At 48.6% G+C, this 24,477-nt stretch overlaps 8 protein-coding genes across 8 annotated transcripts; 4 read left to right on the top strand and 4 right to left on the bottom strand.

Annotated features, from left to right (window-relative positions):
- Positions 1 to 28: 28 nt before the first annotated feature.
- On the top strand, positions 29 to 1,792 carry TRV_03479 (uncharacterized protein; the record flags this gene model as incomplete). Its single annotated transcript, XM_003022369.1, has 1 exon — positions 29 to 1,792. One exon carries the CDS (start codon positions 29 to 31, stop codon positions 1,790 to 1,792), a length of 1,764 nt encoding a protein of 587 aa, XP_003022415.1.
- Positions 1,793 to 5,384: 3,592 nt separating this feature from the next.
- Positions 5,385 to 6,366, top strand: TRV_03478 (uncharacterized protein; the record flags this gene model as incomplete). The annotated part of the gene is made up of 3 exons (XM_003022368.1): positions 5,385 to 5,640; positions 5,705 to 5,796; positions 5,860 to 6,366. 3 exons carry the CDS (start codon positions 5,385 to 5,387, stop codon positions 6,364 to 6,366), a joined length of 855 nt encoding a protein of 284 aa, XP_003022414.1.
- A 2,577-nt stretch (positions 6,367 to 8,943) lies between these two features.
- Positions 8,944 to 10,077, bottom strand: TRV_03477 (uncharacterized protein; the record flags this gene model as incomplete). Its single annotated transcript, XM_003022367.1, has 2 exons — positions 8,944 to 9,750; positions 9,925 to 10,077. 2 exons carry the CDS (start codon positions 10,075 to 10,077, stop codon positions 8,944 to 8,946), a joined length of 960 nt encoding a protein of 319 aa, XP_003022413.1.
- A 320-nt stretch (positions 10,078 to 10,397) lies between these two features.
- TRV_03476 (uncharacterized protein) lies at positions 10,398 to 11,979 on the bottom strand (the record flags this gene model as incomplete). The annotated part of the gene is made up of 2 exons (XM_003022366.1): positions 10,398 to 11,316; positions 11,405 to 11,979. The coding sequence occupies 2 exons, from the start codon at positions 11,977 to 11,979 to the stop codon at positions 10,398 to 10,400; spliced, it is 1,494 nt and encodes a 497-aa protein (XP_003022412.1).
- Positions 11,980 to 13,225: 1,246 nt separating this feature from the next.
- Positions 13,226 to 17,517, bottom strand: TRV_03475 (uncharacterized protein; the record flags this gene model as incomplete). Its single annotated transcript, XM_003022365.1, has 7 exons — positions 13,226 to 13,457; positions 13,519 to 13,745; positions 13,802 to 13,967; positions 14,021 to 14,381; positions 14,439 to 16,350; positions 16,433 to 17,323; positions 17,485 to 17,517. The coding sequence occupies 7 exons, from the start codon at positions 17,515 to 17,517 to the stop codon at positions 13,226 to 13,228; spliced, it is 3,822 nt and encodes a 1,273-aa protein (XP_003022411.1).
- A 1,161-nt stretch (positions 17,518 to 18,678) lies between these two features.
- Positions 18,679 to 20,054, top strand: TRV_03474 (DUF821 domain protein; the record flags this gene model as incomplete). Its single annotated transcript, XM_003022364.1, has 2 exons — positions 18,679 to 19,573; positions 19,636 to 20,054. The coding sequence occupies 2 exons, from the start codon at positions 18,679 to 18,681 to the stop codon at positions 20,052 to 20,054; spliced, it is 1,314 nt and encodes a 437-aa protein (XP_003022410.1).
- Positions 20,055 to 20,412: 358 nt separating this feature from the next.
- On the bottom strand, positions 20,413 to 21,560 carry TRV_03473 (uncharacterized protein; the record flags this gene model as incomplete). Its single annotated transcript, XM_003022363.1, has 2 exons — positions 20,413 to 21,365; positions 21,431 to 21,560. The coding sequence occupies 2 exons, from the start codon at positions 21,558 to 21,560 to the stop codon at positions 20,413 to 20,415; spliced, it is 1,083 nt and encodes a 360-aa protein (XP_003022409.1).
- A 1,011-nt stretch (positions 21,561 to 22,571) lies between these two features.
- On the top strand, positions 22,572 to 24,149 carry TRV_03472 (F-box domain and ankyrin repeat protein; the record flags this gene model as incomplete). Its single annotated transcript, XM_003022362.1, has 1 exon — positions 22,572 to 24,149. One exon carries the CDS (start codon positions 22,572 to 22,574, stop codon positions 24,147 to 24,149), a length of 1,578 nt encoding a protein of 525 aa, XP_003022408.1.
- Positions 24,150 to 24,477: the final 328 nt, after the last annotated feature.

Raw genomic sequence — 24,477 nt, 5'->3', positions numbered from 1 at the left:
CTGCAAAGAAGAAAAGATAACAAATATGATGTCCTCAGCGGCAAGCTCTGCATCTTCGGTGCAGAGTGGGCGATCAGGAGGGACGTCTCACGTCCATGGCCATAGCTATAGCCCTGACCAAAGCCGTGCCCAGCCAGACCTGGATACGTTGGTGTCGCACCTTGCGGCTGCCAAGAGATCCCTCTCCTCCATCCACCATGTCTGGAGAGCCAACGAGATAGTCACTGCTGCCCGCGCGGCGCTGGAGGAGAGCGTCATCGTCTCGGCCCGTACTGGCTTCCTACGTCGAGGCCTGGATGAGCAGATTCGTCTCCTCTTCAAGGTAAGGACCGAAGTAGAAGAAGTAGCCCACCGTGGCCGGGCCGAGTTTTCCGCTGCTATCAAGGAGCTTGATACAGTCGACAGAAGGTTGCAGCAGACTCTCGACAGTCTGCGCGAGATCACTCTCGAGCCGGCCTTCCGTTCGCAGGAACAGCGGCAGGAGGAAGCAGAAAGAGGCGTGTCCAAAACATTACACGATTTCATCGATGAACATGCCGTAGACGACATCCGGTCGCTACTCAAAGACGCCATTGACAACCTCAGCGCAGCGCAGACGGAGCTCGACGTGTCCAATCGAGCTTTTGATAATGATCTTCAGTCCATCCAGCAGGCCCTGGACAAGTACCGGCTTTCTGTCAAACGGGGCTCTGTCTCCTCTCTCAGCCTGTCTGCTTCTTCGTCTGCTTCCCGTGTCAAGATGCCCACTCCGGCTGTGATACCGGAATTTCTTCACTCACTCGAGCTGAATGCGCAGGAAATGGCAGACCTGCTGGAATCATTGGTCCGTCACTTTGATCTATGCGTTACTGCTGTCAAGCATACAGAGGGAGGCGGGATACTCGCCCGTAACATCACGGGTGACCTTCCCACTGATGTCGGTGTCGGAATCCGGGCCGGCGGGAACCCACAATCTAACACCAGCGATTGCAACAACATCAACAACGATGATGCTGGCAATCCAAACCCACAGCTGGAGCCTCTTACCGACTCAGACTACCGTGATATGATCAACGTCATCGCTAAAGATGCGGGCGAGGCAGAAGATGTCGTGCTCGAAATCCAAGACCGCATAGCTGAGATGGAATCTATCCTGGAAAGAGTGCTTGAACAGCGAGACTCGCTCATCACCGCCGGCGTATCTACTACTGCTGTGTATCGTCGGTTAGTGGAGTTTCAATCAACCCGCCTACTAGGATATGTAGCACAATCCCATAAATTCGAGCAGACATGGAAAACAGAACATGAACGCATGGAGTCAGGTGTGGCCGACCTGAACGACCTGCGAGGCCTGTACATGGGCTTCCTAGACGCATACGACGGTCTCATTCTCGAAGTTGCAAGACGGATGAGTGTTAAAAGGGCTGCCGAAGATATTCTACACGATGCTCGGGCGAGGTTAGATGCATTGTATGAAGAAGATGTTCGAGCACGGGAGGCTTTTAGGATAGATCAGGGTGATTACCTTCCTTCAGATATCTGGCCGGGCCTAAGCATGCCACCCAGCAGAGTTGTATTTCGCAGGATTCGTGAGGATGATGACACTGCTCAAGAGAACAAGGATGAGACGACGTCAGGAGCAAAGCCGGACGATGTCGACCAACAGCATCCCGAGGGCGATGTCCAGCCTACAACCAAACTGAACAGTAGCAGTAAGGGAGATTTTGGCGAGAGTATCCCTTCCCTGCCCAAGCACGTCATAGAGCAAGCATTTGCCCGTCTCAATGCCAGGGGCACACGGCTTCCTCCATAGTCCTATCGTCCTCATCTCAACCTAACAAGCCATATCTAATGTATCTATGCTTTATAATAATCAGTCAAACCCTGCTATAACGTAAACATTCAGAGCAAGTTATTCTTGCCCTGAGAATTGTGCAATCAAAATATATCAGCGTATATATAAAACAACTTCCGGCACCCATCAGAGCTCTCTTTGATCCTCATACCCCTTTCTCCCGTTGCTACTACCAAAACTTACTCTTTTGGCCTGACCTGACGTTCAACTTCGCCTCAGCAGCCACCTATCCAACTCCTTACATCTTCCTCTCGCGCGATAGCGGCAGGGGAGAGCATGAAGCATGAGGTGGGTGGACGCAAGCCCTGTCCAACAGCCAGGGAAAATATGAAGCATCATGACAAGACTAGAGCCAGAGAGAGATCCAATAGTACAGCCAGGGATATACGCAGGTAGGATAATTTCTCCGTGTAAGAGAAATCCCTTTCCATTTTCATCATCTGAGTGCCGGAGTTGTTTTTGCTGGGCAAGCAAAGAGCCAAAGCACATGCATACATACCAGGCTTAATTCTGTGCTTCGGAAGTGAGAAATTCCCCTTGAACACTCTACTTTGCCTTGTTTTGGTCGATCCTCGAACGGGACAGGATAGACGCCGCGGACGGCATGCTATGCCTGGTGGTATCAAATCGCCCAGTTACATAGGTTGAACAAAAGAAGGAATAAGAGGTTTCCGGCATCTTCCAGATCCTTGTCAGTAAATCGTCGATCGGCCAACAGACGGGATCTAAATGTCATGAAGATACTCCGTAGGGATGCTCCTAACGATTCGTAGTCGTCCCTCTCCGGCTTGATGGCACCCCAGAGAAGGTTATTCGGGAAGCGCGGTATACTCTGGTTTTAGGACATTGTAGCACGGGGGCCATCACTATCATCTTGTTGCCCGCCATCGAACCGCCTTCAGTCGTACAGAATTTTGAATTCCTCTAGCCCTAGAAGACAATCGATCTAGCTTCTCTGCTTCTGGGCGTTATTGCTGTCCCATCTTGTTCCATTATTCTTTTTCCTTCCGCACAGCAAGGGACTTCCCCCCTTTTTCTTTTGATCGATATCAGGATGCATAGAGATGCATATGCTGTGCTCATACTCTGTACATGTCAACTTATGCATCTCTGCCCGCAAACTTCGATGTGGCCATTTAAATCTGCATAGTCCATTAGCCTGAGAAGAAATCATATATTGTTGTTTATTCTCTTTTTATTTAACCTTTTTTCGATGCAGACAGGGATCGCTCAGTGCAGGAGGAGGCTTGGCCGCGGCGTCTCCTGCAGCTGTTTGGTGGATGACTTGCCTTGCTTCAATAGCCTGTGGACGATGGAACCTTCGATGCTCCCCCAGACTGGGCGAGGGACCGACCGCAAGAGCCAGTCGATGATGGCGTTGTTCTTTTTTTATTTGCAATCCAGCTAAGGGCGCAAGGGGTAGATTATCGGGGTTTGCCCAGTCAACTAGCAGCGCAGGGGGGTGTGACTGGCTGTTTATGCCCTAGTTATTCAGAGGCTGATATCTGATATTCGAGGTCGACATGTCGCCGTGCGGCGGCCAAAAGTGATCAGGCAGACAGGCAAACGGGCATAAGATCTTCCCATTGCCCCAGCTCGCAGGGACCAGGTCCATATCCATGTTGAAATGGTAGAAAAAAAAAAAGTCGATGTGTAATATTCCATCAAAGCTCTGCGCTCCAGCGTTTCATCGTGGGCAACCCACGAGCTAAACAACCATACAACTGGCTTGTGATATCCCGGAGCCTCCTCCAGCAGGTGACAGCAACTTCGGGCATTCAAAAAGCACTAATTGAGCCTGGCTGCATGGCGCATTGCTGTGGCGGATTCCTGGCAATACGGGCATCCCATCACCCTGTACCCCCATGCGAACTAACTCCAACGCCCAGGGGAACTTCACTAGAGCAGCCCGTAGGAGAGGCACCGGCGCCTGAAGAGTTCGCTGAGGAGAGCAACTCCCCCCCCAGAAATCAAAAATGGCGCACTAAGTAGACCATCGGCTCTGGCAGAAGACGGCTCGAAGGCGCCTGTGGCGATGGGCTCAGGGCGCGCTGGACGGGCTGATAAGGTTGATGGATCCAACTAGCAGCGAACCCGCGAGAGCGCCGCCCACGCCCAAGGGAAAAACACAAGCACAGCAGATATCATCAGGCTAAGCTCTTCAACTTCGGAGCTTAATACCGCTAGATCCACGTACTAAGGACAGCGATGTGTGCAGGTATGGGGACCGATGATGGAGGTGCCCGTATATTATTGTCAAGTAGTTAGTGCCTCGACCAAGGACGGTTTCAAACCGAACTACCCCCTTCAATGGTTGGTCATTCGTCGGAGTCCGGCTCAGGGCCTGCACCGTTCATGTCTATTTTATTTTAATTTTTTTGGTTCCGGTCGCCTCGAAGCGACACATTCGCTATCATATTCCGCACTGATACCCTCCCCCCCCGCGGTCACTTTGACTGGCTGCTCGCTGGTGCGGCTAACTAAATATATAGTTGAAAAGGTTGCCCCTGGACAACTATACACCTCATCCCAGGGAATTATTTTCCGGTTATGCATACACAAATGATATGAGCACGCGCGGGCAGATAATCCTAGCAGCTTTCTGCTTGCATCATGCAGAATGGGGCTTGATAGCTCAACTCACCTCTCTTGTTTCATCCCAGCAGCGGTGGGAAGAGTACTGAGTACTCCGTAGCCCAAACACTTCCTACTACCCATTCGATTGAACATGAAGCATGGAAATCACCACTGGAGAGCAATCCAGGAATAAGAAACGAATCAATGAGGCTTCTGACGCGGGAAACTCCAGAAAGATCTTCAGGATTTTGACGCCCGCTAGTCCCGAGTACGGGAAACGGGCGATAGAGTGAAGCCACAACAAGACCCTGGGCAGAAGTTATTTGGACGGGTCTTACCACAGTCTAAAATGAAAATAAGAAAAAAAAGAAGAAGAAACGAAAATGAGCTACGACACCTGAAGAAGATGTCTCGTTTAGGTTAACAACGGTGGGTGACATTTCGTATAAATCCCCAGAAGACGGGCCCTTCAAGATGGCTGGTCCTGAGTTGGTCCACAGGCTTCGAATAACAATCTCCTTCTTCCCAGAGACACTTGCTTCTCCCGCTTTCTCTAAGCAAAGCTTTATATCAGTTGATTGAAATCGTTGAGACTTCTGCTGCTTTGATCTCGATATTCCATCTTGAGCTCGAACGGGTACCGGTCATCACCCTCAACCAACCATGGATTTGACACCCGTCCTGGTTGAGACATGGACTCTCTATGTCATAGGATCTACCATGATCGGGGCAAGAGTATTTGTTCGAACAAGGCTCGTTGGGATGCAGGGTTACGGCCCTGACGACTATCTTGTCTGGTTTACTTGGGTGAGATGATTCTCCGTCTAATCTCCTCAAAATTATTGATTTCAATGGCTGACATATTAGATAGCTGGTATACACCTGCGTCACAATTATTGCGCATGTATTCTTAGTCCAGGCGGGGGGGAAACATACATCGGTGTTGACAAATGCGCAACGAGCGTCATTATCCATGAGCGAGCGGAAAGATTGGGAATATGGCTCCAAGCTCTTCTCCTTTGGCTTCCTTAGCTATGCCACTATTGTCTGGAGTCTGAAGTTCAACATGCTTTTCTTCTACCGTCGACTTGTCAGAGGCCTGCACATTGAACGGTTCATCTTGCCGGCGTTTGGATTCGTCACAGCAGCGGGTATTGCTTCCATCCTTACTTTCTGCTTGGCATGTGTTCCTTTCACCAAGCTGTGGCAGGTTTATCCAAACCCAGGAGGTTAGTGTTTCAATTTTAATGCTCTTGTTTGGAGAAGACAGACACTGATACAATACACATGCAGGCCAATGCTATCCACAAAACCCTGTCACATTCTACACTGTCGCAGTCCTAAACGTCCTTACTGATATGTGCATCATTACCATTCCTATCCCAGTAGGTCTCTCCCTATAAGCCAAGGCTCTACAGTTTCTTCGTCTAACACTGATCTTTTTTTAGATGGTCTTGCGAGTCCAAGCTAGCATTATGCGCAAAATTGGTCTGATGATGCTTTTTGGTCTCGGCTTGTTCTGTATGATTGCAGCCATCGTTCGTGTCGTTCTCATTTTCAAGCTTCAGCGCCATGGTGACGGAGCCCTATGGTCAATCCGTGAAGATTTCGTTGCCGTCATTGTCGGTCAGGCACCCCTCGTCTACCCAATCACCAAGCCCCGTTTCTGGAAGAGCATCTTCGGCAATGAACGATACGAGGATACAAGCGAGCACAGTCAACAATACAAAGACAGCAAGGCATCATCGAAACGAAAGCCCAAAGACCCCTACATGATTACCCAGACGGAACTCACTATGGTGGACAAGTCAGAAAGCACAGAGGAGATCATGAAGGTTGAAGAAGGAAAGATGGCCGGCGGCATCCTCGTGCAGAGGACTTACAATGTGGATGTTGAAAGCTCGAGATCGGAGTCGGGTCACGAAGATAAGAAATACCCAGGTCAGGCGTTTTAAGGCATTTTTCTTTTCTTTTTTCCATTATTATTATCATCATTAACCATATACCTTTGAGGAGTGCTTACTGAGCGTTTTACGGAGGTCGGTGCTGTTTCGTTATATCGTGGGAGTCGGGAGAATTTTTTCAGTCTCCTATTTTCTTGTAGCCATATTTCAAAATTCAAAATATTATATTATTGCCTTCGATATAAGATGATTTTATTTTTATTTCTTTTTATTTCGCCTTTTGCACTGAACTTAAGCGAGGTTTCCCGCTGTTGCTTCAAACAGCTTCAGATCTTTTGCGTTCTTGGGTACAGACCTTAGGTTTGAGACTTATCATGCTGGAGTTCGTACTCCGAACACCAGGCGGCCCGCAGATGGGGCTGTCCCGTTTTGTTTTGTTGACTTTTCTGTCCTGGACCCCTGAGAGCCACTCAAGCCACCCACGTCCAGCGGATGGAGCACCCACCGAACGAGCATCAACTTACTCGCCTCCGTACCCGGTAGTTGATCTGGCTTTACCAGCCCAGCATGTGAACATATCAAAACGCCCCAACCCCAAACCGTAAACTGTTTTGTTTGTTGACGGTGCTTGTTTTGTTGGCTGCGTGGCTGAATATTTCTCTAAAGCTGACCCCTGTCTTATATAAGCAATATTATACTTATTTAAACTATGTGGACCCGGAAAACCTTAAGAGCAGGGACGGGCCGAGGTTTATCCGTGCGCCTCCTTCCATATGTAGGTTGGCACCTTCTATTTTTGTCCTTGTTGACATCCAACCTTTTGAATATCAAAATTCAATTTCAACTTTGAAGACAACCAGGTACGTAACTACACGAAGCCAGGCCACGGTTATCGGCCAGGGTACTAGGCTATTGGGTAAACAGAGCCTAAACATAAAATGTCTGAGGCATCCGTTCTGAACACGGTCTTCTTCTCAGCTCATCGTTTTGGTGGATGCGTCTCGATACGGGATTTATCTGCGGTCCCGGGTAGGCATTTCTCCGTACCATCATGGCAGCCTTCGAGGGTTAGGTAGCCGTGTTGTTTTCCATACACCAGTTTTCCTTCGATATCACCGTGGTGCCAAGCAGCGCGAGTATTCATGAGAATACTCTCCTCTTGAAAAGCACTCCCTGGTCAACCTGGACTCTGTCGCTTCTCAACAACCGCCCAGAGCTTGTGAGTCAATGGCCTGGTTTCGTTTGTTTTGGAGGAATCCAAACCCCTTGTCAGGTCGCTGCAACACTTACCCGACGTGTTAAGATCAACGTGGGGTTGAATGCATATCTTTATGATGGCTGCGTCCTTGCAGTTCCATTATAGGCTCAACTCGTTCTTTACCAGCCAGAGGCCATGGTTGATTTTTTCGTGAAGCTATCGTATATGTATGAGGAATGCCACGTCAGGAATGTCATGAAGATGTGCATGCTCTCCTGTCGAATCTAATGAGCGCCTTTGACTCTCATATATGTACTCTGCATACTCTGGGCTGTCACAGAAGAACCTCAGCTTTCTGACCTTGATCTCAGCCTCATATTCCCCACCAGGATGAAACACATGAAAACACACTCAGGCATGCACTTAAGAAAGCTACACATGCCAATGAACCCAAAGGGAGCGGCCATATTTGCCCTCATCAAGAGTACACAGTAAGATACAGACTTGTTTTCTCTAACCCATCACGGAAGCTATCACCCTTCTTCAATTGGAGGTCGGCAAGCCTCTGGACCTGACTTGGGTCTTTCGAGAAAGGAGGACGCTTGAGCCGCCTGAAACCCCCACTTAAAGCGCAAGTCGTTCTGTGAAGGTTCAAAATACAGATTGGACTATCAAATTAACACGGCAGAATTTGAGCTAAGTAGATCATCATGGCCTAGCGATGGGCTTGGCCAATTCCAGCAATGTCCTAATCCAGCCACGGGACTATGTGCGGGAGAAGAGGAGATAATCTTTTCTTTGTGTTCGGCGCAGCATGGCATTTATACATCGATCCACCCTCTCGGAGTATTTTCGGACGTTAAGTCAAATCTCGATATCAATGCGTAACTAATGTATGCACCCGAGGAGAACTACCCAAATGATACTTGGAGCCGGCTACTCTGTATTGTGTTTACCCCTTTTCGAACTTCAGTCCTCATGCAGTACGAAAGAGATAACTTGTTACACATCAGTATACTGCTATAAGGCGTTCATAGCTTTCTCGGGTTACTCCCGTTTTGAGCGAAAATTACTACACAAACAGCAAAGGGGCTAACGACATTTTTTTTGCCCATCGATTGTTAATCTCTAAATCAACGACAGCTCCCGATATTCTCGGTGAAAGGCCCATTCAATAGCCAGTATTCTGGGTTTACAGGACCATACTCAGTGCTTCGAGCTCCTAAAAATTACTCCGTACAGTGCGTTTATTACTCATTGTTCACTGGTGGTTAACCACCGCGATATCATAGGGCAATCTCGGGCGTCATCATTAGTTTATCTAGTGGAATAGCATGCACAATGCTTAAAAAGAGAAGAAAAAGGAAAAGGAAAAGAAAGTCAATGCATGTGAAAGGAGAAGGAAAATCATCCAGGTGCGAACACGGCCGTTAACTAGTCAAGGAGACCTTCTGGTTAGTGTAATTTTGTCCCCGATTTGCAACTACCTCATGGTACATCCACTCGCCCACATCTGCGCGCTGGATGGTGTATCCTACTGCCGGCTTATCATCGGTTCCAACCCTGAGAGTCTTCCATCCCTTCCCGGTGGCAATATTATAATCTCCCGTCAAAAGCGAAGGTCGGACCGACATGACACCGCGGAACACTCGAGAAGTAGGCGTGGGATCAGCAACAGCATTGAATATAGCCTCCTCCATCTTCAGTTTATCCTTGTGCGGAACTGCGAGGAAATAATGGTATAGCGGCCTAAAGGCCAAAGGAACATCCTCTGTCTTGCTTATTCCGGTGGTTGATACAACAGTGAGGAATGGCTGGGTCTTGGGCATTCCGCTCCCATGAGAAGACTGCACCTCCTTTACGGCTGAAATGATGTTGTTCGTTGCTTTTTCGCATACATTCGGATCATTCAGGGTGACTGGCTGCCATATTGACGCTTGTAGCTTTGGGGTTGATCCAATACCGGAGATGATGGTTGGTACTAGAGCTCCATTATTGCAGGCTGGAGCTACAGTTCGCTTGACTGCTTCGATATCGTTGACATCTCCTTGGATAACGGTGAGCTGGTTGTCGATGACTGACTGCTCGATGCCTTGGACCTTAAGTTGATCTGTCAACTTCGACGGTGTGCGTGCAAGGGCGACAACGTTGTAGCCTCCCTTAAGCGTGTGGGCGAGGCAAGAGTTCGCACAGCCGCCGGTTGAGCCGATGAAAGCGATAGGACTGGCCATTCTGATCTGTAGAAGATGGTGAAGAAAAAACTGGTAATCAACTGAGGAGAGACAAGTTGGTATGTGTTATGCTTGTTATCTGGTATCTAATGGTTATTTTATAGCTTATGATGGGGAGACTGAAGTTTTATATAGTTGTGGAATAATTATCCGTTCATTATCGGATGGAGGATCATGTACCTGTCGAAGGGCAGAGGTACCCAACCATTCACCTGCGATGAAGCAGCCACTGATAACATCATCCCAGGCAGTACACTCCGTCTCCGAGAAAGATGTTTCAAGGCCATCGTAACGGAGGGAGTAAGTGGGCGGTGCATCCAGTCGGCGGTCCATAATTAGGCGAACGGGTGAATATCAAGCCGAACGGCCGCCTGCTGGCCATGGAGCCGGCTAAACTGGGAGCTTAACCGTCCAGCCTCATTCTTGCCGCAGTGATCTCTTGCATCATATAGAACGCCATCCGGCGCTTAGTGCGTATCAAGGCACCAAAATAACCAAAGCTTGCGATGCTGCAGTGGTAGTTATCCTAGCAGAGCCACTACAAGAGACGTCAGTCACTAAGACTTAATTTGGCAGCCTAATTCACTGCTACAACAACTCAAGTTCATCTATTCTTTTTCGTCTCAGCTCTATGCGTGCATATCATAGTCTACCTAAGGGAAAGGGAGAACAGCGACGCCTCTCTCACCATTCTTGCCGCGGGCTCTGATGCCGAAAATGACATTGTCCTTGCTGAGGTCTATCGTTGCCTCCTGAACCATCCCTACGTCCATCTTATGAGTCCAGAACGGAGCAGTGGTGCTACGCCAAACAATTTCATATCCCCCAACCAGGGCATTACCGCCTGCCGGAGGATCCCAGCTGAATTTACTGTCATTTGAAAGCGCATTGGTATTGACACGCACGTTCCGTGGCATACCTGGCGACATTGCCAGGTTCCAAAGGGCGGCCGCGTTGACTTTACCGACTCGTGAAATAAAATCAAAGTCGCAGAACTCAGGCAAATCTCCATACTGAATGTCCTTGCCAGTTTTAGGATCCTTGTCAATCCGAATATCCTGATGTTGGTGCGCATAGTTCTCGTTTGGCTCTGTGAAACGTGCCGCTGGGTATCCAGCCTCTAGGAATGGACGATGGTCACCACCGCGTAGGTATCTGTCTAGTCTGTAGATGACCGAGACTTCCATATCCGTATGTTTGTTTTCTGCAGTCTCTTTGACGAAGCGTGCCAATTGACGAGCAGGAGTATCATTATCACCTCCAATCATAATACGCCTCTCTCGCATTGCCTGGTTTTCAACATTGAGAGGTGGTATTCCCTGGGCAAAGAGGCGGATAACATGCGGTTCTTTGGTGCCGTCATCGGCTGTTGATGAGCCGATGATATCGTTTGTAAACATTCCTTCAACATTGGTGGAACTATTACGGAATGATTGAGCTAGGAAATTAGCTCCGTAGAGGCCTTGTTCCTCGCCTGCGACTGCAGCAAAGACTATCGTTGCCTTTGGACGAGGAAGATCTCGCTGTGACATCACACGCGCAAGCTCGAGAGAGACAGCAACGCCAGATGCACTGGTTAGTACGCCATTAGCTTTTCAATTTGTACACTTCCGTTGTCCCTGCTGTAGAATAAAGAGAGTTAGAAGAGTATTGAACGTACTCGTCGTTTGCTCCTGGAGCAATACCCTTATAATCGAGCGGATCACTGTTCCTAGAGTCATAGTGACCCGAAACAACGTAGACTCTCTCCGGATCTCCCTCTCCCTTCAGCGTAGCGACCACATCACTGATCCGAACAGGGAAAGGTATACGGTTACCATCCGGCTGCTGGTCATATCCCACTACTTTGACGGTCAAGCGGCCATCGCTCGCATTCGCATATCGTTGGAATTCTGACTCGATCCAGTCTCTTGCTGCCCCGATGCCGTACGTTGCGTTGGTTTGTGTAGAGAGAGTGTGACGGGTGCCGAATGAAACCAATTTTCTGATAGTAGCTTCTATTCTCTTGGGCGAAATCTGAGACAGGATTTTCCTGAGGTCCTTTGAAGGCTCCTGGGGTGTATTCTCACTTCCAAGTTTGACCCTTGGCCATGAAGCTGCAGGACAGGAGAAAAGAGATTCGTGAAATGGGTTTGACATCGCGATAGTGTACTCTCGTGGTAGAGCCAGGACAAACGCATGAAGAGATGTCAGCAGGGCCAGGCCTGACAGCAGGCTACTTATTAAGAAACGCATTCCGAAGAGCTGTCCCAGCTATAATGACAGTTAGAAGCAGATAATTACTGTAGAGAAGATCAGGTAAAGAGAGGGAGGGGTAGACGGGCCGCAATTTATGAAGCAGTCCTACCTTAACCCAGGACAGAGCATTGTATAAGCTCGCACCGCTTGAAGCCGAAGGAACCGCAGGATTCTGACTCGATGCAAGGAATCTCCGCCTTGGTTTAGCTGTAGCGCCATCTCAAGGCGTCGGTTAAGCTGCCGGTAGGTTGTTCTCTTTGAGCGTTATGCCCATGCTAGCACTTATATTTAGCTGGCAAGGCAAGCCGGGATAAACCAATGTTTCCCCAGCCAAGGGGCCAGGAAGACCGGCGCCTTATACCCAATCAGGCAGGAGAATGGGCTGTGTGCATGAATAATACGACAAATAAGAGATTTGAAGCTGTCGGTTTCAGGGGTTGGGATGGAGGGCTGCCAAAGCCTCGATGTTGCTTTTTGATAATTAACGAAGATCCGGGGTAAAAGTGGAGCGCCGAGGTTAAGTCGCTGTCGACAGGCAAAGGGGGTAAAGAGGAATATTTGATTATACCTGATTCTTCTTTGAATATATCGCACAATAATATACTGGCGAAGAAATTATGACCTTCAAGTCCGATATAGAAAGCCGAAAGTGGCATTAACGTCATATTGATAGATGGTGAACACTTGACAGTAGGGTAAACAAAATATAACGACGTCCTGAATTTGGCCTGCCTGCCACTGGAGATATGTATATTCTGCGACACTACTATCGTTTTAGCTCATCAGTATTTTAAACGAGGGAGGGGGAAGACAGGTGAGAGAGATAACGTATTTAGTATTATTAGTATTTTCTTAATGTATATTTAACATGATATTATACTGACCGCAAGATCGGGCTCTTTTTACCCAGAAGACAGCCTCTAAAACAAAGACGGATGAGTGTATAAAACAGAGCGGCCCTGATTGTGTAGAAAGAATAGCCGAACCACTGGCACAGGCACTGTTCCTCCAGAGGAAAGAAATCGAATAGACAGTGAGGAGAAAAAAAAAATAATATATACTGTCACAGAATTCATTAAAAGAGGCTATGCCGTAAATGAAAAAGGGCAGCTGGGAATGGAGGCCGAAAGAAGATGCAGAGGCTTCTATATATGCGATGCTGTGTTCTCATGAAATAAATAGACCGTCATATGTACGTTGTTGCGTATGTTAACTAACACTCGCTGTAACAGGCGAAATGGAATCAAGGGAGCTTCTTGATGTGACCGTTCGAAAAGTCGGTGTCGGCGAAGTCGGGTAGACGGGTTATCCGATCGATGCTTGGTATGCAAAGGCCGTTTCCGAAGAAATAGAGCACCACAAGCCAGGTGACGACGAAGTTGGCAATATGGTGTAGCAGGTAAGCGTATGTGACGCCGTAAATCGCGGCGTATACTGCAAGGAAGAAAAACAGTCCGGATGTGATATGTTTGAAGCTAAAAATGACGTTAGACCAAGGCTTGTCGAGCAAAAGGGACCAAATGTAAGGATACTTACTTCGAGGTAATCCGGGGTATCATGACTCCGGTGGTTAGGGTTTCGACGAGAAGAATGAAAGGCATTATTGATAACACATTATGGTGAGAGGAGAATGGCGTGAACCAGTGTACGGCGAGGTTGTGGCCCCAGACGATGAGGACAGGGATGTTTATCGGAAGAATCCAAAGCATTAGGACGAGAATCGAATGTGCAAAGTTGCTTAGGTTGGCATGATTGCCCGATCGCTAGGGCCAAGTCAGCAATTACCGACTAATGAAAGAGTCTGGGTGCCTTTACTTACCGTTTCACGAGCATGAGAAGAGGCCTGGACACAAGTGATTAACTGAACGATACAAGCTACCACGTACGCAAACTGGTACGGGATGACAGTAGCTACTAGGAACAGCAGAATCACGGCATTAACTATCCTATGTCTTGTAGATAAACTCCACAGCAACGGCGCAGCCCTATATGTGGTTAGCATGTTTACTGGCCGCGATCCATGAACAAGCCAACTTACTTTCCGTTTTCATGCTTAATATAGCCCTGTCGAGCAGCCACAGTGGATCGAAGAAGCCCAAGGAGATAGATGATGGCTGTGGCAGCATAATGAACAACAACACATGCACCAACGCTAATAATGCCGAAAAGAGGCACCAAGAACCAGAAGAAAGTGTCCTGAGAGCCTAGCAGAAGATCATTCTTCCCATAGTCTATCGGCGTCTCTGTTGCGTTCGACTGCCAACTTGACTGTACCCCCTGGGTTACAACGGACTTGGATGTTGCCAGAGTGGTAGCCAAAAGTGAGAAGCCAAGGAAGGTAAGAGGTAAAGAAGACCGAATACATAGTTCTAAACTTTCGGAAAAGTTGATAAAAACGCCTATGCACAGTAGTAAGTAACGGGAGCGCCAGATAGTGCTAGTTGAGGCGGTCTTACCTGTTTGATCGTATACTCTAAATTGCTTGCGGAGGACCATTGCGACAATAACCAGAGGGAACGCAGCAAAGACAGTTCGATATCTCATTGCAAGTCTACCCAAGCTTCCTAGCACATCCACTTGCAGTGATATTTGAAGTGGCGCGCTGCAGCTCCGATCTGACCACAGCTCAAAGGATATGCCACTTCCGGCTGCATTGTCCCTGATATGTGGAGGCATATAGGGCGCAACTCCATGGAGGTTAACGTCAATCGCTTTTACGTTGACGAAAAACTTGGATTCATAAGGATCAGATATATACTGGCGAACGATGGGCGCAAATAGCTCCGAGTCGGGTTTGCATCCTTGCCTGTTGAGCTTAAGCTTATAGGCGAGCAAGCTGGACTGCAGAGCTGGAACCTTGATATCCGTCACCATTGGTCTGTCGGCTGGCAGCAGGATGGTTAAGCCAGCGCTAAGAAGCCGACCCAGGCTAACTCTAGTCGGAATTACTGAGTCGGAGCTGTCAGAGAACTCCGCGATCAGAAACCCGGGAGTAGCTTTTTCGTGCTTATCAACGATGGCCACAAACTGATACTCCGTAAGGTCTTCTAGACTGTATTGGAAATACGAAAATGGTTGAGCGTCATCAAAAGCGGCTTTTGAATTCTTGTTTGATGCTGGAATGTATATCACGTCCTCATAGCTGCTTTTGCACACCAGCCGAGGTGAAGCAGCGTTGCCACCGGATAGATCAAGATTCAAGGAAAGCAACGTCGCGGATTGCCCAGCGCGGGAGGGAGGATCACTGCAAAACAGAATTTCAAGCTTTCCGGACCCCGAAGGTTCGACCCGTTGATCTGTCAGGAGGGTAAATTTTTTGCCAGGGACGCCTCCTCTTGGGGGGACAGGGATTAGATGGGCTTTAGGGCCTTCGTGATGGCCGAGTCCGTGCAAGACCAGGCGTTCACCTTGTTTTAGCATTGCGTTGGCATTTTCTTCAAGGGTCAATAAAGTAGTTGGTTCTATGGTTCCCGTTAGTCTGGTGATAGCGGATGTAACACAATATTGCTTAATCTTACCTTTACTTGGCAGGAGTTTATCAGCATTTGGTTCGATCCCGGTAAGAAACCACTTCCTGAATATACTCATGCGTTCGGCTCGCTGCTTCGTTTGGGTAGCGCGCCGAACGTCAATAACATCAAAGAGGGCTCGAACAACGGCTTTTCTGAAGGAATCACACCATGCAATTGAAAGGTGATCTACTCCGGTCCAAACGTTGGGAATTGTACTGGTGAAAACGGTGAAACCATGGGTATCGGGCACCAGGGAGGATAAGCTAGTGTAGTCTGAGGGTACAATGGTGTCCCCTCCACCGCCAGCAATGGATATGAGGGTGACATGCCACAACGGGTTATTATTGGCCCATCTCTCTGAATAGGCTTCGCGCCAGTAGGAGTTGATCTGTTTATAGGTGCTCATCAGGTCTGAATCGAACGATACGGGTGGTCTGGCGTGTGGTGTGGACATGGTGATGATGGAATTCACAGAGTTGGCCTGATAATTGGCCATAGTCAGGACTGTCCTGGCGACAATTCCCCCCATAGAGTGACCTATCAGTATGACGGATACTGGGTCTGGCAGATCGGTATCTCTTCTAGCTCGGTTGGGATCATGGTACAGCGAGAGTATGTAGGACAGGGCGTCGTTGATGTATTCTGCCTGGTCGAGGATTGTCTGGCCATGGAAAGCAGCCATGTCTTCATTGAAGTCTGCCATGAAGAAATCCAAGCTCCTGGTGCCGACCTTGACCCGGTCTTGGTCATGTTGCAGTACATTATGAAAGTACAAGGAGGCTTCGGAAGCAAGCGACCGTCCCTGTCGGTAGCTTCCTGCGTTTCCCGGGAGGAAGAGAACCGGAACTCCTTTGAGCTAGAGGAACGGAATCCATGTTAGTTAGTTACCATTGACATTTCTAGTGTCATCAAAGTCGCAAAAAAAAAGGGTAGCATACCCCAATATCTTCCTCGCTGTAGTCGTCTACACCTCGTTCTCGGTACAAGTAAAGATTGTACTTGCTAGCGAATCGGGTATGTTCCGTATCAAATCCACCCAATTTGATATATGTTGGCAGCATACTGGGCGTCTTGCATCCTTGGGAGTCGATCTGAAGCGTCAAGTACGATTGCACAATGCCAAAGACCAGGAGCAGACCAAGGATAGTAACGATGATAGTCGACACCGGAAACCCACAGGCGGTTCGCGACCGAGGCCGCCGCAGCCGCTGTGACTCTACCGAGTTTTCCATCATCTGTGTATAATTTTTTTTTCTATTAGTATTATAATTTCGAGTGTTCTCGAGAAGCCTCCGAAGCCGAGCTCTGGCGGTGGTTTGAAGCTGAAGTCGAAGCTCGATATCACGTCGCACAGCGGGCGTTCTGGTCTTCCAAGCTATTCCGTCCTGTCTGGTCGGTTCGGAATTCCACTCGAGCAATGCTACCTCCAAGTGAATCGCGGCAAATAGCTTTTGGTCGTCAATCCCATTTCCATTCAAGCTGCCACCGGCAGTTATCAGAGGATCATTGCGGCCCGGCTGCGAGACGTCTTCGGTAGGTAGCTGTTCGAGGGGCTGAAGCAGTGTTTTTCCTTTCTCTTTCCTGCCTGCAAGCTGTTTCGTCGGTTCAAAGCTGGCAGCAGGAGAAGCGGCAGCAGGTCGAGAGCGCGCGAGAGCCCTCCGGCACGAGTCTCTGCCTCCTCGTCGAGTGCTCAGGGGACTTGGAGTCGCTCTGCGCGAGGATAAGAAGAAATTAAAAAAAAAAGGGAGACGCGGGAGAAGTTTTGGCGGCCAAAGAAAAGTCGGAGCAGCCGCTTTTTGATATGCTGAGTCAGCAAGGATAGCTTTTTGCTTGTGAAAAAGAACGACGACGACGACGAAGGAGAAGAAGCAAAGACGAAAGCAAAGACGAGAGCAAAGACGAAAGCAAAGATGGAGCAGCAGAAGAAGGCGAAGAAAGGCGAGCCTCAGAGAGGTTGAAACGCGCGGACAGCAAGTCAACAATAACGAACGACCGCTGACTCCGGCGGCGATCCTGCTGTCATTTCGTTAACTTCGCGGCCAGAACAGCCAGATCGGAGGAATTAATGACAGGGCGGCAGGAGATTTAGGCCTGTCGATATAATTAGAGCCTGCGCTCGTTTTCCTGCCCGGGATCTCCTCTGTCAATATTACAGCCTGCTTGCGGCCGGGATGTAGCGTTCTACAGAGTTCTATTGCGAAGGTTCGGACGGGCCACCCCTGCGAACGTTCTGTGCCTGGTTGTGGTCACCCGCAAGCGAGGGGAATACGAGCTGCTTATGCACGAGATGGTTTGGCCAAAAGAGCCTCTCGGGAGCCTTGCAATAAAAACCGACTTTGGTCAGAGCCAGACGGTACTTGGAGAATATGGAGAATCGACGTCAGATGGTCCCCTTTTTCCCCAGCAGGCCGTGCCACACAGGCAGCAATGTGGGTACAGGCACAAGATCAAGATCGCATGTCAGTGGACAAGAGCTTCGCAGCTCATCCTGGGCATTGGGCCGTGGTGGCAAGGGAGAGGAAGAGCACGCGTGTGTGTTCAGATTAAGGAGACAAACGCTGTTCCGTGCAAGCCACCAGAGAGGGCCGTTCATCTTAACGACCTCGAATAGAAACCAGCTTCCAGGTACTAAACACCATTGTTTCGAATGTTCTACTAACGAATAGGATAGATGAGTGTATGGAGTACTCCGTAACTAGTTATTATTTTGCTGACGGGTTCGGAGCACATCTAAAATCTCGAAACAATTGCCAGCAGGTTTAGGGGCGGAGAACGGGCCATCGCCGAACTTGCGAAGACGCGCAAACGTGGACCAGGATACGGGGTCGGAGATGGCAATAATAACAATCATTCATACCTGATCAGTGTGAACCCTTCCGCTTGCGGTGAAAGGGGCCTCTCGTGGATCGCGGTATGACATCAAGGGGCCCCTGACGGTCCAGAGTAACTACGGGGTACGGGGTAGTCCGTACAGAGTCTTCAAATCATGGCGTTCAGAGGTATAAACAACACCACAGTGCACTCCCATTTGCTCCTTTTACTCTCTTCTCTGTAGAGGAGAAGGGGGAGGAAGAGGAATAATAATCGAAAGATGAGCGTGTCGCGTGTACTACTGGCCGCAGCCCGCAGCGGCCGCTTTAAAATCGGCCTTTATTTATCATGCATTGCTGGAGTTCTTTTTTTCATGGTTTTCTCGCTTTGGTTTGGGATGAATTCAGACAGAGATAATGTGCATCCGCTGCTCACACATATTATTCCGGCAGGCCATTGTACATGCCAAACATCAACAACGTTCAATTGCTCAGAGTCACTAGCAACATTGCCCAAGAAGCAACCATCTAGCCCAGCGCCAGTCCCGTCAGCAGACTGGAACTTTGAATTCGATCGGGATAAAGCAAATGTGAACCTAAGCCCCTTGCAATGCAAAACTGCATTCCCAGGGCTCTTCGAAGACCCATATCGGGCAGCAGCATTTTGGGATTCTCAGCCCGGCATATCTACCGAACATCTAGACAAAATCGAACTCAAAAATGGCATGGCCCGAGCCATAATACACCGGGGCGAGCTTTATATAGTCGCCACACAAGCAGCACAAGAAGACCACAGAAAGAAGATACTAGCGGTCCTAAGTTCCATGCATCATGCCTTGTCAGCTACAGCAGGAAACAGAACACAGCCCAGCATCGAGTTTGTATTCTCCATTGAAGACAGGGTTGATGATATTTCTGGGACAGGGCATCCCATTTGGGCCTTGTCCAGGAAGGCCTCCGAAGAGTCAATATGGTTGATACCCGATTTTGGGTTTTGGGCATGGGATAATGCAGCAAATGCCATCGGCCCTTATAACCAAGTGGTCGACCGAATACAGCGACAAGAGGTTACTGTTCCTTGGTCATCGAAGGAGAATAAGCTGGTTTGGAGGGGCAAGTTGAGCTTTGCACCGAAACTAAGGCGGAACTTACTTGATATCGCCCGGGATACGAGCTGGGGTGACGTCAAGGAGATTGTATGGAGCGAAAAGCAGAACTTCATTAGCATGGATAGCCATTGCAAGTATAAGTTCATTGCCCATGTTGAGGGTGTGTTAACTCCCATTTTTTTAACGGCTCTCCATTAACCCCAGCTAACCAACCGCATATAGGTCGAGCGTATTCCTCCTCCCTGAAATATCGACAAGCATGCCGCTCTGTCGTCGTAGCGCATAAGCTCCAATTCATCCAACACCACCATTACCTCCTTCAATCCACCGGGCCATACCAGAACTTCGTTGAGGTAGAGCGTGATTTCTCAGATCTACCTACAAAAATGGAACATCTACTGTCAAACCAAGACCTCGCAGAACGAATTGCAAATAACAATGTTAAGACGTTCAGAGAACGCTATCTCACCAAGGCTGCCGAGGCGTGCTATTGGCGAGAACTCTGGGCAAGCTGGGCAAATGTATTCAATGCTGTTATAACTGATAGCTTTGCAGATAGGGGATTACGGTTTGAGTCTTTTCTGCTTCTGGAAAGTCAGAAAATGATGGCGTTTTCGCATTCTAATGTCCGTGATGTATAAAATTGTTTTGGCTCACTGCGGCTTAGTTATTCGATACACCTGACCAATAGAGGGTTATCATCAATTTATCATTCAACTCCTGGCAGCTTCTCAAAATCCACCCAAAGTTTGGCTACATACCGTTAAATATAGATCATTCGCTGGCTACATTATTCAAACAGTCTAGAATCTAATGAAACATCCGTGTTCAACTATTTGACTAAATGAAAGGGAAGTTGAGTTCTCAAAGTGAACTAAGCATAATATACAAGCACCTTGACAACAGAGCAAAGCCAGCTTTGCTCTGACAAGTATATAAACAACAGCGCATCGCTCCACAGCCCCTTCGAAGTGCCTATGGATCTTGTCCCTGAGCGAATTAGCTCTTTTCTCGGAGCCCAACAAACACGGTCAGCTTGTTAAGGGACCCTTCCGCATGTCTAGTCCACGTAATGACCTTATTTATTTCCTTATTGCCGATGGCTTTGTGATGGTTTTGGAGAATCAGGAGCTTCCCAGCGATATTGTCACTTCCAACGATGGTTTTGAACAAGCCATCCATCCCGGGATCGTTTGGGTCTGGCTTCCAAACAGCTTTCTGATTGAGAGGAATTCCCTTTTTCTCATAGGCCTCACGTAGAATTTTCCAAGTTCCCCGGTTCTGGATATCCCGTAGTATCAGCCCTTTGAGATTCTTCGTCTTTTCTTTGGCAACTTTTGCAAAGCACTGCCAGGTTATTTCGTTGTTTGGAATTCGTTGCGGATGGCCCTTGGGGTATGGGATAGCATCCTTGAAAGCCGTGTTTGCAATTATGAACTCTCCGTTTCTGCTGTATCCGCCATGGTTCACTTGAAGTGCTGCCTGGGAAACATGCTTTGATCGAATGGAGTACTCTGTCCAACTTGTATGTGCTGCAAATTCAAAGCCGGTATCTTCCTTCTTGAGCAGGTTAAGGAGCTCAGGATGCTGGCTTCCTTTTGCGCCGAATGTGGGCTGCGCTTCATACAACTCGGCCATAAAGAGATTGTAAAAGGACCGTGGGGGGTGAACATCTTCGTCCTTGCTTACTATTGTCGTATCAGGATCATCTTTTGTGATCGCCTGCCGGAGGCTCGCAAGGTTCTGTGTGCCCTTGTCTTTATAGTCACCAATAGGCCGTATATCGCCCAGTCCGAGACCAGTACCGAGAGGCTCAACCTCTAGCCCTCCAGATCCAGAGCGGCTCCCTCCGGGCTTTCCACCAGAATCCCCTCCCGACCTATCACCTGGCTTTGTTCCTGGTTTACCACCAGGTTTGAAGATGATCGGAGGGCCACGGGGTATAATACTCTCTAAACCACGTCGAGGTCAGTACTGTATCACACTAACAGAAGTTGGACGTTCAGCGGTCACGCACCTGGACAATGAGCATCGTCACAAGAGATATCTAGCCCCGTTGAACTAGTCACGACCCGGCCAGCAGCCAGGAATGGGAAGCCGAGAATTACACTTGCAACTGCAAGCTTCTCGGGGGAAAAGAACCGCATGGTGCGTATGCTTTGCTTATACCCTGGAAACGTAACAAAGGAGCACGCACGCCGGGGTAATCATATAGAAACTGATCAGTATCAAAAGTTCGAGTTGCATGCAGGAGAAGGCTGCTGGGGTGTTTATTGAGCCAAAGTACTATGAGATGGTGGGAGAAGCCCAATGTCTTATAGACCTGCTTTACAGCCATCTTATGTTATTTTGGAAAAGCCCAGGGGTATCTCTGAGTAATTCGCCCGCAGGCTATCCCAGCACCATGACAGTTGGACTAGGAGGGCTGGGTAGCCATCTGATGGGCCCAGCGCCAGCCGGGAATCATTGACCATTTTGCACAACACAGGGTAGTTAACAATGTAACAAACAATTTTGAACCAACGGACCAACAAGTTAGGCAGTGTCTCTAGGAGCTGACTGGCGGTATATCAATCATGTATGTGGATGACAAGATGTCGATTATCAGCAAGCAGCTAGGCATGTTATCATGTATGTAGTTTTTCCCCTGAACAAACACGGCTGGCGGTTAACTACTAAGCATGCAGTTCATGATTTTGTTAGCCGGTCAGGGCCCGTCTGAGATCCCATTAGTAACAACTTACAGGCTCTGATATTTCGGCCCCCATTCTGACATGCACGACTCGTCCAGGGTGTTGTTTGTTTCATCTGTCATCAAGACACACTCTCTTCATAGAATTAGTTTTACTTAGCCTCTCCTGCTTTTTCTTCGTGATTCTCCCAGCATAATTATATCTCTCGCCATAACAGTTAGCTAGCCTGTTCATGGCATCTATATTAAAACAACAGGTATATACCAACGTTGTTCGCAAGTCTCACTGAAGTGTCACTGAAGCGTTAAGTAAATATGCGTCTTACCGAGTTCCCGGAAGAGATCTTCACTTTGATAATCGAATATGTGGTGGGGACTGTTGGCCTGATGAAGGCATCACGGCTCCGGCGAGTAGACAGTACGATTTGCCCCTGGTAGTTAGTTATCGCAATCTTGGTTCGAGTTTATGACTGACTGGATCGTTGCACTAGGACGCTTCAATAATACAATTATATTTGCCATATGTGAGCGCCAGATTGTGGATATACTTGATCCAGCCGTTGGGGTGCTCGCCTTTATGACCTCGCCGTTGCTCGGCAGGATCCTTTTGACAAAGTCTCGGTCCACAGCAGCTATCAATATCGCAGCGCTGCATGTACTTTCCAGCGTCAACCAAGGCTTGGATGAATTAACCCAGCCTATGGGCTATACTCGGTTGCAGCGACATTTAATGATCGGTGAAGCTATAGCTGCTAATCTCAAGAATGCCACTATAAAAAGTACCTACGAGGGTGTCAATCTCGGCCATCATAGACTGCTATGTAGCTCGATGATAGCCGAGAATCATTCACCTCAAGATTCCGTATTTGCGTCGATAGATCGGATATATAATCTCTTCTGCGGGGCAATTATCACTGGAAATATATCCCTAGTGCAGTCTATGGCAGCATCGGTGGATGTTAACGCGTTGAATGTGTTTTTCGGTCGACCATTAGGACTGGCTGCCGTCTGGGGACACCTCGATATAGTTCGATATCTCCTTGATCATGGTGCCGATCCACATATCATTGCCGAGCGATGGGAGCGCTGGGATAACGATATACTGACCATTAACAACGGAGTATATGAACACGAATACCGATGTCCAGGTGGGAGTGCCTTGTCGGCGGCGGCACTTGGTGGCAACAAAGAAATTGTATCTCTACTCCTTGAACCCGAGTTCAGGCTCTCTCCTTCCTCATCGGAGTATCATCGAGCTATTCTCTGCGCGGTACGGATAGGACGTACTGATATCGTTGACATGTTTCTCGAGGTGCAGGGTATATCTATCTATGACCTAAAGCATTTCAAAGATCTAATGCTCTGGGAGGCAGTATGTCACAATCGAGAATCCATGGTCCAATTGCTTGTCGACAATAGCGCGGACATCAATAGGGATGGCCCTCTAATTCGTGAGCACGGCTGTGCCCTCCACCTAGCCGCGCAGAACGGATATGATAATTTGATCCGGCTTCTTCTGGACCAAGGTGCCGACATAAGTTATGTATCTTCCTACAAGTCCCTCACGCCCATGGGATTTGCGGCCCGAGGGGGGCATCTAGAAGCCGTACAGGTGCTTGTCGAGTATGGTGAGAAATTGGAGCATGCCCTGGTCCCTGCTGCGTCTACAGGTCAGTCTCATATGGTGAAATGGCTCGTTGAGAAAGGGGTTGACCTTAATTACTGCCACTACGACGAGAACATTGGAATCCAGGCGCTTGTCCAAGCTATAATGGTCAAGAACTTGGGCATAATATCCATTCTAGCAGCGGCTGGTGTTCCGCTCAATAACGATGACTCGGACCTTTCACGGGATCCTGTATGGGTCGCAAAATCTTTATCTTCCCCATGGGTGTTTGAATTTCTTCTCTCAATAGGTGCACAAGACCGAGAATATTCGGAAGATCAGTTGATTGACAAGAGAGAAGAGCGGATGTATGAGCTCGGGAGGTATGGGTTGCTCGACGTCAACCAAGAAACCTGGATGTGGCAGGGCAAGTATTGAGCAGCTATCCAGCTGCTTGAACTGTCTTCATCTCAACGCTGCTCGTAGCCTGTAAGTAAGGAATGTATTCCCATCCATACAAATGACAGACCCTGGATAAACAGCCAAGTCTCCCTAGTGCTCTGTTCACACGGTGAGAGAAGCTCTTTCAACTTTTTCCGGTACTCTTTGTCAAATGCATGCGTTAGTCTAGGATTCTAGTAGCCCTAAAGCCCCCGAATGGAGTGAATTGCTGTAATTACTGGACACACCCAACTTATTGAGAGGCTTTGACTCCCAGTAGCTACCCGCTGGCCGGGGGATGCATGGCCTAGAGATTACCAAGGGG

The sequence above is a fragment of the Trichophyton verrucosum genome (assembly GCF_000151505.1).
Source record: "Trichophyton verrucosum HKI 0517 chromosome Unknown TV-F-b-11a04.M13r1, whole genome shotgun sequence".
NCBI classification, from domain to species: Eukaryota; Fungi; Ascomycota; class Eurotiomycetes; order Onygenales; family Arthrodermataceae; genus Trichophyton; species Trichophyton verrucosum.
This window is presented reverse-complemented; position numbering and strand designations above follow the sequence as displayed.